The 15,473-nt window shown below is 28.8% G+C and overlaps 1 protein-coding gene across 15 annotated transcripts in view; it reads left to right on the forward strand.

Moving 5' to 3' along the window:
* Positions 1 to 15,473, forward strand: part of EndoA (SH3 domain containing GRB2 like, endophilin-A) — a 478,525-nt gene that overhangs the window by 362,348 nt on the left and 100,704 nt on the right. For 7 of the 15 annotated variants that reach the window (XM_075361486.1, XM_075361385.1, XM_075361481.1 and 4 more), the window contains 2 exons: positions 3,842 to 3,898; positions 15,116 to 15,216. In XM_075361486.1, coding sequence (XP_075217601.1) covers positions 3,842 to 3,898; positions 15,116 to 15,216 — 158 coding nt within the window. The remainder of the gene's footprint in view (positions 1 to 3,841; positions 3,899 to 15,115; positions 15,217 to 15,473) is intronic. The other 8 variants (XM_075361501.1, XM_075361438.1, XM_075361454.1 and 5 more) reach the window with 3 other exon arrangements.

A 15,473-nucleotide genomic window follows, 5' to 3' on the forward strand; every position in this document is an offset into this window, starting at 1 on the left:
CATAGGTACATATGTCATAATATGTGACTATGATGATTTAATTCTTTGTCTAGTATTGTTTATTTGTAGCTTAAAAATTATGTTAACAAAGTTAAACAATAAAAAATGAGCAAAAAAATATAATTAGGAGCTTAAAATGCTAACTATACGTTAAAAAATGAAAAAAATCCTTTATTTCAAATTAAAAAATCTTTCAAAAATGGTGGGTGATAGAAAGATTCTGAGATCATATTTGTTTTCAGCATCAAAAAACAGATTAAACTCATGTATTGCATGTTAGGAAACAAAAATTATATTTATCATTGATTTAAGTTGGTGTTAAAACACAATTAGCCGCAAATACTAACGTTTTATTTTTAATAAGTTCACATAAAATGTATGCTGTAATCTTGAGATATTGAGCCTTTTAAATAATTGGAAATAATATTCTTTGAAGAATTGTAGGTGGTAAAAATATTCGGTGATTTAAGCTAGGTGTTGTCTATATTAAATGTAAATTATACATGTAATAATATGATTTATATTGTTTCACTGATTCTGATGTTTATATTTTATATGAGCAATTATGTTAAAAAAATATTTAAAAAAAAAGACTTTTTTTCTCCGTTTGGAAGATTTTCTTTTATTACCTATAACATTTTGAAAGGTTTTTTTGTTCTTAAAGTAGTTGATTCTTAATCTCTGTCTACTGTGATAACGAATTAATTTATTACTAGTACTTTGCCGTCTCTCACTCCCTCTCTCTCCAAGGAAGAAATGAGAAGAGGGCTACGTTTTGTTCTTCTAGAGGGAGGGATTTACTCTGTAGCTTGCTTTCAATTTCAAAGCGTTATAAAGAATGAAGAATATATCTTTCACTTCTCACTACCTTCCATGATATTTTGATAGTGATCTTCACATTATAAATTAATTTGGTATTGCGATGATAGGGAGTACTAAACAATGATTCAGTAATTTAAGGACATAAAGTGAGTTTATGGATAATGCCAGGAAGTTTTTGTTTACCTACTTTGTAATTGGAAAAACAAGTGTTCCTTTAAGGTTTTTTTTTTTTTTAGTTTTCTTTATAAAATTTTGTTATTATTGTGATGAACATTTTTTGTTGAATTTTTTTAATTTATGATATAAATATTTAATATTTCGGATTGGAACACAGCTTTTCTTTTTATAAGTTCTACTTTTTCGTTTCAACAGCTAGTTAGTTAAACTGTCTATTATTGTTGTTTATATTTGCTGTATTCTAATTGAGAAATAGTGTTTTACATTTTAATTTAAAAAAAAAATAAGGGACGTTCAATAATTAATGAGACAAATTGATGTAGAGAAAAAACTATTTTATTTATTCATTGATAATGAAACTTACATTACTTTTCAACGTAGTCTCCAGCAACATTTAGACACTTGTCTCACTGTTCTGTGAGTTTTCTGATTCCTGCAGCGTAGAAGTCTTTGCCTGCTGTTTGAACCATTCGTGCATTGCTTTTTGACAGCTTCATTGTCATTGAATTTCTTGCCACGTAAAAAGTCTTTGAGCGGGGCTGAACAGATGAAAAATGGACAGGGCAAGGTCGGTCTCGTACGATTTAGAAAGTCCTTCCACCTCAAACTGTTCTTTGAACTCAGAAAAAATGCGAATCCGGGTGTCTTTATGGGCTTGAGTCAACCATCTAGGAACCCATTTCGAACATGTTTTACGATACTACATGTTTCAATACTAATAAAACACAAACTAGCAATTTGAGAAATTTTGACTTGCCTGTCTTCATGAAGATCATTTATGCGATTCTGCAGCACGATAGTTGAAACTTCAACTGGCTTTCTAGAAATTGAGATCAGTCATACTTGTTCTGCTTGAATTAAACAGTTCCACCCACTTATACACATTACTACAGTTTAACCTCTTTTCACCATACTGTTTCAACATTCTTCAGTGAATTTCCTATGGTTTCACACCTTTCGATAGCAAAAATCTTATCACTAATTGTTGATCTTCCGATGTACACATTTCAAGCGAAGCTAATTCTAAAATCAACTAAAGAGGTTATATTTAGATAAATTATTATCAAACAGCTGATTACATATGTTCCCAAGGTTGTCAACTTGACCCTCAAAACGTTTCATTTTCATTGAACGAACAGTTTTTTCTCTACATCAATTTGTCTCGTTAATTATTGAACATCTCTTATACATTGAATGTGCTTTACAATAAATAATTGTCTTTATATTATCCAGTATGAAACTGTAAAAAATATCATTAAAAATTGTTCAGCAGTTTTATTACATTTGTATAAATACGAGGGTTATTTTTTTCAAGATCCGATTGGTCGCGAAATAAAAACCCGTGCAAAAATCAGATGAACCTTTGTGCATATGTGTTGCACAGCATCTCTAGTATGGCCTTCAATCACGCCGCGTCACTTCGTTTAGTTCTCAACACGCAGCTAGCACGTAAACATGTCTACAACAAATAGCATCTCCCACCAAGTGTGAAGTGCGTGCGGTAATTCGATTTCTTCAGGCTGAGGGGTGTAATGCAGCTGAAATTCATCGATGAATAAGTAATGTCTACAGTGAAACTTCAATGAGTGACAGCAAAGTGCGACAATGGTACAGGAACTTTAAAGCAGGACATACAGATGTTCATGATGCAGGCAGTCAGGGAAGGAAGCGAGTGTCAACCAATGATCTCATTGAGCAAGTGGATGAGTCAATTCGAGAAAATCGTCAGTTCACAATTTATGTACTGATTACTGTGTGATTCATTTCCTGAAATTTCAAGGTCAGCTCTGTACACCATTGTGAGTGATAGACTTCAGTACTGCAAACTGTGTGCGAGATGGGTTCCCAAGATGCTGTCCAATCTTCACAAAACAGTGAGAATGGACGCCTCCCTAACGTTTCTCCAGTGGATGCATTCTCATTCTCCTAGTAAACCAATGAAGTTCAAGCAAACATTCTCCAACAGAAAGTGTATGGCTACTGTTTTCTGGGACCGGAATGGAGATCTCTTGGTGGAATTCATGGAACGTGGCACGACCATCACTGCAGCCTCATACTGCGCAACTCAACGTCTACGAAGGGAAATTCAGAATAAGCAGAGAGGAATGTTGTCATCAGGAATTGTCTTTCTCCATGACATTGCTCGGCCGCACACTGCAGCTGTAACAAAGAAGCTCCTGCAGCGTTTTCATTGGGAAGTGTTTGATTATCCACCATACAGCCTGGACTTGGCTCCATTCAATTTTCACCTCTTTGCTCACATGAAACGCTGGCTAGGAGGACAACATTCTGGCACAGACTTCAATCTGCAGACCAGCGTAGAAACATGGCTGAAAACACAGGCGGCTCCATTCTATGACAAGGGTATTAGAAAGTTGGTACCACGCTATGATCAATGTCTAAATCGGAGTGGCGACTATGTAAAGAAATAGGGTAACTATGTAAGTACCTGTTACAAATAAAAAAATTTTTTATTTTCACTGTAGTTTTAATTTTGTGACCGATCTGACCTTGAAAAAAATAACCCTCGTAATTATGTTATTGATCAGTGAAATCTGTGTTTTAGATATTTTCTTTTTCTTTTAATATTTATTTGTAATTAATAAAGTTATTAAATTTTGGTTATGATTAGTAATTGATATGGGAGTCATTAATAAGGTTGACAAATTTTTTTTTTGGTTTTGAATTTATTATGAGGAAAATAATTTTTATGCTACATTAATTATACTTTTAAAATAAAATAATAATGGGTTTATGAAAGATCTCCCCAATTTTCCTTCCTCAAAAAATTTTATAAGTAATATTATTATTTCTGTGTTCTTTTCTAAATCTTTTTTCATAGTGAGATCTTCCAGTCCATTTGGAAGCCCAGTAAGAACATTAAATTTACCAGGAACGGGTATGTTTAATTATTTTAATGTAATAACAGCTTAGTCGGATAAAAGAAAGTAGCTGGACAAAGTTGAACATTTGAAAACTATTTAATCTATTTTTTCCTTTTTTTTTGCTTTTGAGTGCTTTTGAACTTCCTTTACTTCACTTAATAAATTTTATTCTCTATTTATTTATTTTTTTATTATTCCTTAGCTGTATAAAAACATATATATATATAATTTTCTTGCATTACTTATCCTAAGTTCACAATTATTTTTTTTAATAATTAGTTGTATTTAATTATATAGTATTTCATTATCAGCTTTCTTTTTATATTAAAACATGCTCATTTTTTAAATTTTTATCTTATTATTTATTGTGTTATTAATATACCTACTTTACATTATTTTTAAAAAAATACCTTTTAATATCATATTAAAAGTTCAATTTAACACATTTTTCTATATGAAACAGAAAAAATACTTTTTTTAATTCCATTATAATGTAGATTTATTAATTACTTGTTCATTTGTTTTTTATTGCGTAATAATATATATGTATATTGTAAAAAAAAGGGTCATTCCATAAGTAAAGAGACTGACAAACTTATCTACTTTTTTTAGAATAATTCCCTCCTACAATTATACACTTTTCCTTCACTTTTTAGTTCTTTTTTTTCTTTTTTTTTTTTTGCCGATAGAAAATAATTCTTTGTTTTACTTATACCCAGTGAGCAACTTAATTGAACTGTTACAGACTAAACACAGTTGCAATATCTAACATTTTATGAGTGAAAACCTAAATTAAATTCTCTATTTACATTAGCAAAGATTTATAAATTTTCCATATTTTTACAAAAGGTGTTTGAAAATAGGACCCTACACAACAATGCATTTTTGTGTTCAAGTGATATTAACATTAAGTCATCTTAAAACAAAATATTGTCATCAGTGCCATTGATTTTTTTTTTAATGTTCATCGTAGTGTAGGGATTGGATCATAAACTCTATAGTTAAAATAGCCCTGGAGGCAAAAATCACAACTAGACAAATCTGGGAAACGTGGAGGCCATTGCCCATTCTTCTGTAAAAGCCGCATGAACGCATGCCTATAAATCATTTGATTCTTTTTCTTGATCTGTTAACTGAGCATAGAATACCTTGAAAATTGTATAATATGCTTCTGTATTGACAGTCTGATCAAAAAATATTGATCCTATTGAAAGAATACCAGAAATAGCTCATGGTAATGGTACATCAATTTTCTTATCTTGAAGAGGATGCTCAGTCATCTGGTGAGGATTTTCAATCAATCGATATTGAATGTGTGTGAATTAGCATGTCTAGATAAATGATACAATGCCTCATCTGATTTGAAATACAGAATCAGATCTATCTACCCACTGATAGTGGTTTTGAGAACCCAGTCGCAATAATTTATATGTTTCAGTTTGTTCTCGTAAGTTGTTTCGTGATATGGTTTCAAATTGAAACCATGAAGAATCTTATGGCAAGATTTGTATCTTACACTCTTTTGATGTGATAAATTGCATGCAGATTTTTTCAAACTGGCAGAAATTATTTTTATTAATATCTATGTTCTCTGGAATCCTAACTGGTCACCTACTCGTGGTTTTAAACTATTTATTCCCAAAGTGGTCCAGGTGGACCCCCAGTCTCAATTTAATAAAAACAAAGGGTGTAATTTCAGCTTTTCTTGGAAAATTGAAATTTATGAAACAAAATATTAGTCGGCACGTATTTTCCCAGTTTTCAAACTTGTCACAGGTAGAATGCCTTGATGAGGATATTCAGACATATGTTCAACATTTAATCGCCTTGCATGATGACTTAAAAATCAGATTTGAAGATATTCTGACGATGGAAATACCACCATGGATCATAAATCCATTTGATGAAACGGAAGTGGAGAATGTGATATTACAAGAGGAGCTACTCGAGCTTAGCACTAATGAGAAGCTGAAGGTGAAATTTAAAAGAGGGTATCAAACATTTTGGCTGCAGGCAGAAATACCAGAAAAATATCCTGGACTGTGGGGAATTGCGAGTAAGCTTTTGATAGCATTTCCCTCGTCATATCTTGTCGAAAAAAGTTTGTGTCGTTACAAACCTTTTATCAAAAAAAAGGAGCAGATTTAATATCACAGAACGGGGAGATTTGCGCTTATTCCTAACAAAACTGAAGCCAAATATTGATAATTTGCTGTCAATCCATCAAGTACATCCCTCCTATTAAAATTGTAACTATTTTGTGATTGTCATTGTAGAAGTTACATTACGTTATTAATGTTTAATTTTAATTATATTACGACAATTTTATTATATTACATTGCAATATGATAACAATAATAATTAATAGTGTAATGATTACATATTTGAATAAATGTAATACAAAAAAATATACTATTTTTCTTTTGCTTTTTACCACTCTGAATGGGAAGTTTTCTAAATAAAATAAGTGAGAATTGATTGCTTTCTTGTGCTGTGAGTGGATGTCAAAAATGTAAAGTTGGATGGAAGCATTTTTTTTATTGGCCAGCTTTACTTTTTTGACATCCACTCACAGCACAGTCAATCAAAAATTAACCAATCAATCCCCACTTTTTTTTTTCGGAAGCTGTTAGTTCATGGAACTCAGCCGTAACGCAAATTTTCATAGTTAGATCTAATCTTCACATTTTCCATTGACTGGAAGTATGGTAGAAATGTAGCTGCAGGGGGTCCACTGGAACCAGCAAAATTTTGAAAGTGGTCTATGAGAAAAATAAGTTTGGGAACATCTGTTTTAAACTAATCCCTTGTTTGCCATTTTTTAACTGAATTGTTGTTTGCTACTCTTTGCTGGGATATTGGCATTTGGAAATTTTTCTGCAAATATTTGATGCATTTATTGAAAGGATCCAGAAGACATATAAGCTTCTACTATATGAACTCTTTTTTCAATCCAGTAAGGCATTTTGCAAAGAAGAAAATTTTATTTATTGAAGCATGAACAGCTTTCTACTAACAACAATAAGTGAAAGTACTGACATATATAACCAGTCATGGTGCAGTTAGTAGCAGAAATGGTAGCTGTGTTAAAAGTGTTTTTGTTTTTTTTCTGTGTAGCCTTTGGGAATCACCATCAGGTATTACTTCAGAGGATGATATGTGAGTGTAAATGAAGTGTAGTCTTGTACAGTCTCAGGTTGACCATTCATGAGACGTGTGGTTTATTGAAACCCAACCATCAAAGAGCACCGGTATCCACGATCTAGTATTCAAATTTGTATAAAAGCCTTTACTAGGATTTGAATGTTGGAACTCTCGACTTCAAAATAAACTGATTTGCGAAGACGCGTTCACCACTAGACCAACCCAGTTGTGTTAAAATGTTATACTCAAGTAACTGATGTTTGAGCTGGTTCAGTTTAGTTTTATGTTGCTCACCTAGTATTTCACTATTGTTATGAAAATTGAATCCATGGAATGAGAAGCCCAAACAAAAATTTGATTGATTGGACAAAATGTAGACATTAAGTAGATGTTATAAAACCTTCTGGCGTAATTTTTTTGATAGCTTTAAACTATTAATTGTACACTACTTGTACGAGCATTATCCTGTACAAAAAACACTCCTTTTCTATATAAATCACTTCTTTATTTCAGTAGTGTAGTTTTTAATAATTTATTTTCAAGCATATGTCTGTAGCACTAGCTATCAATTATATGTTATCTTTTCAAAACATCTTTGAAAATTTGACTTTTAAAAAGTTCATTAGCATCTGTTTATTAAAAGATAATTGAATCTTGAGTTTTTCCGTAATAGAAAAATGGGTTTCTTCAATTGGTGCCTAGATTTCACTTAATAATGATTGTATTCTTTTGGGAATTTTTATTTCTATTTCATTTATTCATTTCTTTTCTTTCACAAATTGCATCCCTTAACAAAGTAGCTTTGTTTGAACTCTACGTACTTTAGTCTTTTTTTATGATGATCAGAAAGCTGTAGGTATTATTCTCTTTGTAGTAAATTATTCTCTTTGTACTAACGATTGAGTAAATATTATACATTTATGACTTACTTAAATTATGATGTTCAGCAATTTTTTTTACTACAATTTTTGTGGTTTCTCAAATAAATACATTGGTATGTAGCCGGAGGTAAAAATATAATTGATTATCCCAAATGTCTGTTTTGGTCACTTTAAAAATTTCACAATTCATATTATTTTTATCTTATTGCTTCAGCATTTGGAAAGTTGATTTGGTTTATTAGGACTTCTGGTTTTTGTTATCTTATCATTTAATGGTGTTCTTAACAATTTAAGTGAAGTTAAAATTAAATTTAAGTTTTACTTTTTAAAAGTTGTTGCCATTTAACTATTGATGATGTATTTTTATAATTATCAGCTGTTTTTAAGTACATAAAAAGGATGCTAACTCTTGACACATTGAAAGTGTCACATATCTATCTTATTTAGATGTTTTTATTTCTTTTTTTATCAGGTGTTTAATTATTTTTATACCATTTTTTTAGTTGAAAAAAAGATTGATGCAAAGAGGGTAATATTAGCTCTCAGATTCTTCAATGTCCAGAAAAATTACTAAAATTATGCAGTACAGAAATAAGTTATCATAATAAGATAGAGTTGAAATTATTTGTAACACAGCCATGAAGAGCCAGCCATTTGCCCACCATTTTGCTATTCAGTAGGCTATTTATCAATGGTAGTAGTCATCTATCTTTATTGCCTCACCAATTTTAGATGGTTAGATTAATTATCTATGGACCATTGTATATTTGAAGAAATCATAGAAGTCTGAATGAGTCATTAACAGTCATATCCCTTGTCAAGTTTTTGTTCTGAAATATACTATATACATATAATTATAAATAAGTGCTTCATAATGATATAGGAAAAATTTATGTTGTATGATTGTTAGGTTTTTTTTTAATTCACTAAGAATTGTATTTTTACAAAAAAAATTTTTTTTTAAATGTCTTTACAAGTTTCTTGTGTCATTAAAAAGACATTGCATAATATTCGTAATTTTATGTATCAAATCTAAATTATTGTTTTATAATCGAATATGTTCCATAAAGGTTTACAAGTTTCTTGTGTCATTAAAAGGACATAGCATAATATTCGTAATTTTATGTACCAAATCTAAATTATTGTTTTATAATCGAATATGTTCCATAAAGGTTTACTTCTCATTAGCTTTAAGTATTTTATTTACTGACTGATTTAGTTAAAATATAAGAAACAAAAATAGTCGCCTAAAAACAAAACATAAAAAACAAAAAAAAATTTCAAAACAAAATTCAAATTTTCAGTAGTTTTTAGAAATTTATTTTAGTGAAATAGATGTCGTTACTACTGAACAGTAATCCGTAATTAATAATATTCATTTATAAGCTGAAATTTTAACTAAATTCCAGCCACAAATTCACATTAATAGCAATTCTCTGTAAATCATTTTTCAGAATTTAGAATTCCTAATTTTTGATCGGTGCGCTATATTGATTCATGAGGGTAAAATTAGAAAGTCTCTACAATTCTTCTTGCATTGTTCTCAGATACATTTATCATTCCTGCAATCTTGTGATTTTGTCTTTATACAAATAATTTATTTTGTTAAACTCTGTATATTATTGTATGTTCTATGCACCTGGTTGATCAATTAGTAATAGCTATGAAACCAGTACTGCACACTTATATCAACTCAGTTTAAATTTTACAACCTGTATAAAAAACCTTGAATTACTCTGTCGCTGTTTCTTTACTGTTAATAAATAATGAATAAAATGAAATCAATTTCAACAAATTTATATGCACTAAGAAATAATATATTTTTTTCATTTTTGAAGTTAGTTCCAAATTAAGAGTAGTAAATTGTTGATAGTTGCTTTTTTCTGGCCATTGACTTTTAAAACAAGAATTGAAAAGAATTGATTGTTTGAGGTTTTATTGGGAATTTTTATGATTTATTACAGTGTGGTTTATTTATCTGCTCCTGCTTTTTTTGGTACGACAACAATTATTTAATGGTTTTTCCCCTTTTTTTAAGATGAAGAAACTCCTATTTTGTTATTTATAAATTCTAATTTTCAGATATTTTTCATCTTGCTCCTTCTTAATAAAGTAGTAACTATAGATGGTATTTTTATTTATTATGTATCATTCTGTAACTTCATTATTAAACTTCAAAATTTTATAGTTATTTTGTATTAATGTATTTCAAATTATTATAATTTTTTTTTAATTGTAATGGTTTATATGCATAATTATTATTTTTCTGTTTTTCCCCTAATTACTAATTTTTTGCTTGATTTTTTAATATAAATAATAGCGAAACATTGAACAATGTAGATTTTGAAACAATTTATTTATATTCTATGAATAAATATAGTAGTATTTAATTAAGATTATTTATTTATAAGCACAAGCAAATTTTCAACCAGTTGCTCTTTGACAGCAGTATTTTTTTTTTAATAAGACATATTTGTTTCATACCTTAACAGTTGTTTTTTTTTTTTTGTTCATTAAATATTATATCCATACCGTAGTTGGCTTTAATGATTTTTTAAAATACTTTTTGTTTTAGTTAAGATTTTTTTTGTATTTGTTAATTTATTTTAAAAAAGTTCTGTTTTTTTTCCAACTGCTTTAACTCTAGTGTTTTAATTTTGATTGATTTATTATGAGATACTAGTTTTTCTTATATTGATGTATGCTGAATAAATAGTTAATAAAAATAATTGGCAGTATATATCAAAAAGTATTGTGTCAATAAACAGTATAATTTTATAGAAATTTGAGTTATTAAAAAAAGAAAAAATTCAATAAACATGTGAAAATACTTCTATTTTTCTTTCTTTTTTTTTTTAATAAGAATAATGGATTGACAAAATTTAGTTTGTATGTTTACGATTATTTCAATTTTGAATCATTATTGTCTTCTATTGGCAACTAATAATTCAATCAAATTATGTTTATATTTGGTAAAAACTCAAGCACTTATTTTAAATAAAATGCCATCACACTTATTCAAATTCAATTCTAACTAATAAATTATAGCAGGAAAGGGTTGACCTTCTGTTCTGTTGTGAGGTTTTTCAGCACCAATTTTGCACCAACCATTTGCATGTCCAAATCTTCTGTCAAAATTTAATGTACGGTGAAAGTGTTCAAATTTAACTGTTCACTCCCCATCCTTATTGTTAAACAACAGTCTGATCTCACAAGAACCCTCACACGCTCAATGTTTTCATCAGATTTTGAAGTCAAAGGTCTCCCTGAGCGAGGTTGATCTTCAACGTGTAGTCGGCCTTCCAAAAATGATTTGTACCAGCAGAAAACTTGTGCTCTTGATAAGCAATGTTCCCCATAGGCCTGTTTCAACTTTTCAAAGGTCACACTCGCAGATTCCCCAAGTTTAACACAAAACTAGATTGCATAACGTCACTGTAAATTCTGATGCTCCATTTTCATAACAGCAAAAACACAACTTCACTGATGGCGCTGTCAAAAATAATGTGTTGGCTGAACGGAGTTGAAACTCATACTGAGCATGTGGAAGGGATGAACAAATCGGTTTAGCACAGACCGGTAGACACAGCATTGCCAGATCTCTCACAGTGTTACCAATCTCATTACTTTTCTCACACATCTTGTATATATACACAGTTACACACACACACACATATATAAAAGTCATTGTTTACATATGACATCTGTAAGTCTGTTTGTTTTGAGGTAGTTTCATTGTTCTTCTACATTTTACAACCCTCATCTGTTTTCTTTGATCCAAACATCTTTCGTAGATAATTTTTTTAAAATTATTAATTTAAAAAAATGTTTGTGTAAGATTTTGATCGTAAGAACATTAAATGGTTTTTGATTTAATTAAATTTTATTTATACGAGAAGGGGAAATCTGTTTGATTGATTTAACATTCATGCTATTTCTATCATTCGTAGGCATATCTTTATGCTTTCCAACTCTATACAGGTTATAGTTGTATATTAAGTCGTCTAATTAATCCAACTCGTGAGTTTTATGTGGTTTAAATGTTTTTATATTAAATTTGTCACATCAGGATTAACTAAACTGATGAAAGTTGTTTGTTTTTTTTTTCACTTTATTCTATAATTACTTTTAGAAACAAAAGTTATTGCAAACATGTAATAAATACTGCAAGTTTTTGTAATGTCTCATATACATATATATATATGAAATTTATTTGTTTAGTAATATTTATTGTTATATCTTCACTGATTTTTCTTCATTTACTATATTTTTTACATGTACTAATGCAATAGTATCTACTGATGATTGCTTAACAATTGTAATTATTATCAGTTTTAGATTTTAAATTAAATGTTTTGTAAACAGTGAGAATTTTTTTGTTTTTCAATTTATTTCAATTATTTTCTTTTATTTAATAATTATATTGATAAAATACTAATGTTTGTTTTATTTCTAATTGTAAAACACTTTTGATATGCTTTGATTATAATTAAAATTACTACATTCAGGTTATGAAGTCTTGGACAATTTTTAAACCTCCCGTTGCTCATTAAAGTATTCTGCTTTGTAGTTTTACTTATCTGTTGTTAATTATTACACTAGAATAAGGGATTTATATCATGCTTACAATATATTTAATGATCAAAATTTTCATTTTACATTCATCTGTAACGTAAACCGGCTTTACCAAATCTGTTTTAATTGTTTATTTAAAATTTGTATCTCAAAGACACAAAGCTCTTTGTGATTTTTTTTTTGTTAAGGTAATGTTAATTAATGGGGTCATTCTTGAAGTTTTTATATATTTATATTTCAGAATTTTTTTTCATTAAAAATTAATACTTTTAGTAAAATCTGTAACATAGTTGTTAAGTATATAATTTGCATTCATATACTACTATATGAAATGCTGCTTCTGTATCCATGTTGTATTATGCATAAATATTTTTAGCGTAAAATATTAAAGCACAGTATTCAGTTGTTTGTAATCGCTTATTCATTTTTTTTTTTTTTTTGGTTTTTTCACACATTTCATCTCATTATGTAATTATATTATAATAGCGCTTATTAATATTTTTTTTATATATTTTACTTCAATATGTAATTATATAATATTTATTATAAGTTTTCTCTTATACTAGTTTTTGAAAGTATGTGCACTCAAGATAAACACAGTGGTGGAGATTGTCCATAAAATATATTATTTTTAAAAATTTGGTGACCAATTTAAATCAATTGGTGGAATGGGAAAGGTTGTGAAAAAAAAGGAGAATTTAATATTAAAAATAATTATTTTTTTTGTTTATGTATATATATATTTTTATTTTTTTTCAGTTTTTAGTATATTTTTGTTAAAATGTAACTCGATAATAATTTTAATAAACATAAAATTTTTAGAAAAATTACTCCATATTAAATCACAGTATGAAATCTTTACAAAATACATCCAGACAAGGGATGTTAAAACATCCAAAACATATTTGGTCTTATTTATGTCATATGTTGTATTTCTTGTAATAAACATATAAAATCCAGTGATTTTCCGATTGTTCAAAACATTTATACATATTTTTAAAAACAATTCTTTCACATATATCTTCTTTTAACTAGTATTCAAATTTCTCTGAAATTAACTCCCTTGAAATGATATTTCAGCACGGGTATAATAAAAATTAAAAAAAAAATCACACGGAAACATTTATGTAAAAAGATTCTGGAAGGACCTAAGGAATTAGTTAAATGTATTTCGATCAGGTGGGAGAAATGGGTAAGGATACTGTCTGATTTCCAGTTGTGCGATTTCTAATCCTCTGATCATCTGTGGTGAAAAGTATCATAAAGGAAATGAAAAACATCTTGATACTGTTTGACCTTTTGGACTGTATGAAAAACCTGTACCGATCTGTATCGCTTTTATCAGTAGAAAATGGTATTAACTTGTTTATCAGGTTTTATATAATAATACAATAAACTTAAAACTTAGTAGTATCAAAATTAATTCATACCTCAGAAAAGAACAAATCAATTAGAAATTTTTTTTAGAAGTAGTTAGGAGGCCTATTAGGCACTTCACCTGTAATGTGTAATATGCAACCATCATTTTTCTTTTCTAATTATTTTCTATTATCTGATCCACTTACTCATTGAACTTCCCTGAATTATTTTTAAGATTATTTTGGTAGAGGTTATTGACCCTAGCTAGTTAATTAACTAGTAGTAGTAGTAGTAGTAGTGGGGCTGCCTTTTTAAGATCTTCTGATTTTCCTTTGCATTTAGTAACTTTAGTTCTTTCACCATTTGAAATTTCATTTTCATACACTTTTGAGATCATTGACTGGTCTTCACAATGATTAATGATCATCACAATGTTTAATTGATGATATGATGTCCACACAATATTTCACAACATCAAAGGAATTATATAGCATTAAAACATAGAAAAACTGTTGTTACTGGTTATTCCAATGCCTCAATTGAGACTACATATTTGATGATAGTACTAGTCACAGCTTACTTCCAGTACCCAGGTATTATTCTTCCTTCTCAATCTACTCAATATCTGAGTAGAGTAGGCTAACCTGAGTAGACTAATCGTGGGTCGTCTCGCTAAATTATTGCTACTACAGCAGGAGCATGTTTTGATGGAAGTATTGACTGAAACAGTTTTATTTATGATTTGTGATAATTTCATATCTTATTTCAGCCCCAACATTATGAGTAATTTCAACTGGTCCTGACCAGTTCAAATTAATTATCTGAATTAACTTATTGAACTTTATAGAAGCATTAAAAAATAACATCTCGTATAAATATGAGAGTATGAAATGTTTATGCAGCATTATGAAGTGATGAGATTATGTAATTGTGAATTACATAGAGCAATCATTTAAAAAAATTATTATTGCTATGTATTTTATGGATAATCTCCCAACTGTATTTGTTCCATTAGTATACTATGATAACTTATACAATTTTACATTTTTGTTTGCTTTTATATTTTTATTATTTAATAATTTATTTTTATTTACAGTGAATACATTTTTTTTTTATTAATTATCAAATTTATTTATGTTTCTTAATTATGTGACAAATTATTATTTATTTTTATTTATTAAAGTAATGTTTATTTATTTTTGATTCATTTTTTGGTTTTGTTTGTGTGTTCGTTGTTTGTATTTTGTGTATGCTTCGAACACGCTAATATAGGTTCAAACATTCCAGATGATGAAATTCGACAAGCTGAAGAAAAGTTTGCTGAGTCATTACATCTTGCACAAATGGGAATGTTTAATTTACTTGAAAATGATGTAAGTAGTAAATTATTTATTATTATTATTTTTTTTTATTGGCTAACCAATAATTATACAGATTGTAGTTACTGTCAGTGGTGTGTGCTTGAGCATATGTATGTGTGTGTATGTATGTGTGTTAGCGCAAGTGTTTGCATATTACTAAGTAAGATTTTCCTCTATTTATATCCATCTATGGCTGCTCTGCTTTCCATTAATATGAAATAAGGTTAGCATTTAGTAATACAGAGTGATTCAGGAGGAAAAGGAAATAA

This window comes from Lycorma delicatula, chromosome 1 (genome assembly GCF_047948215.1).
Source record: "Lycorma delicatula isolate Av1 chromosome 1, ASM4794821v1, whole genome shotgun sequence".
Classification (NCBI taxonomy): Eukaryota; Metazoa; Arthropoda; class Insecta; order Hemiptera; family Fulgoridae; genus Lycorma; species Lycorma delicatula.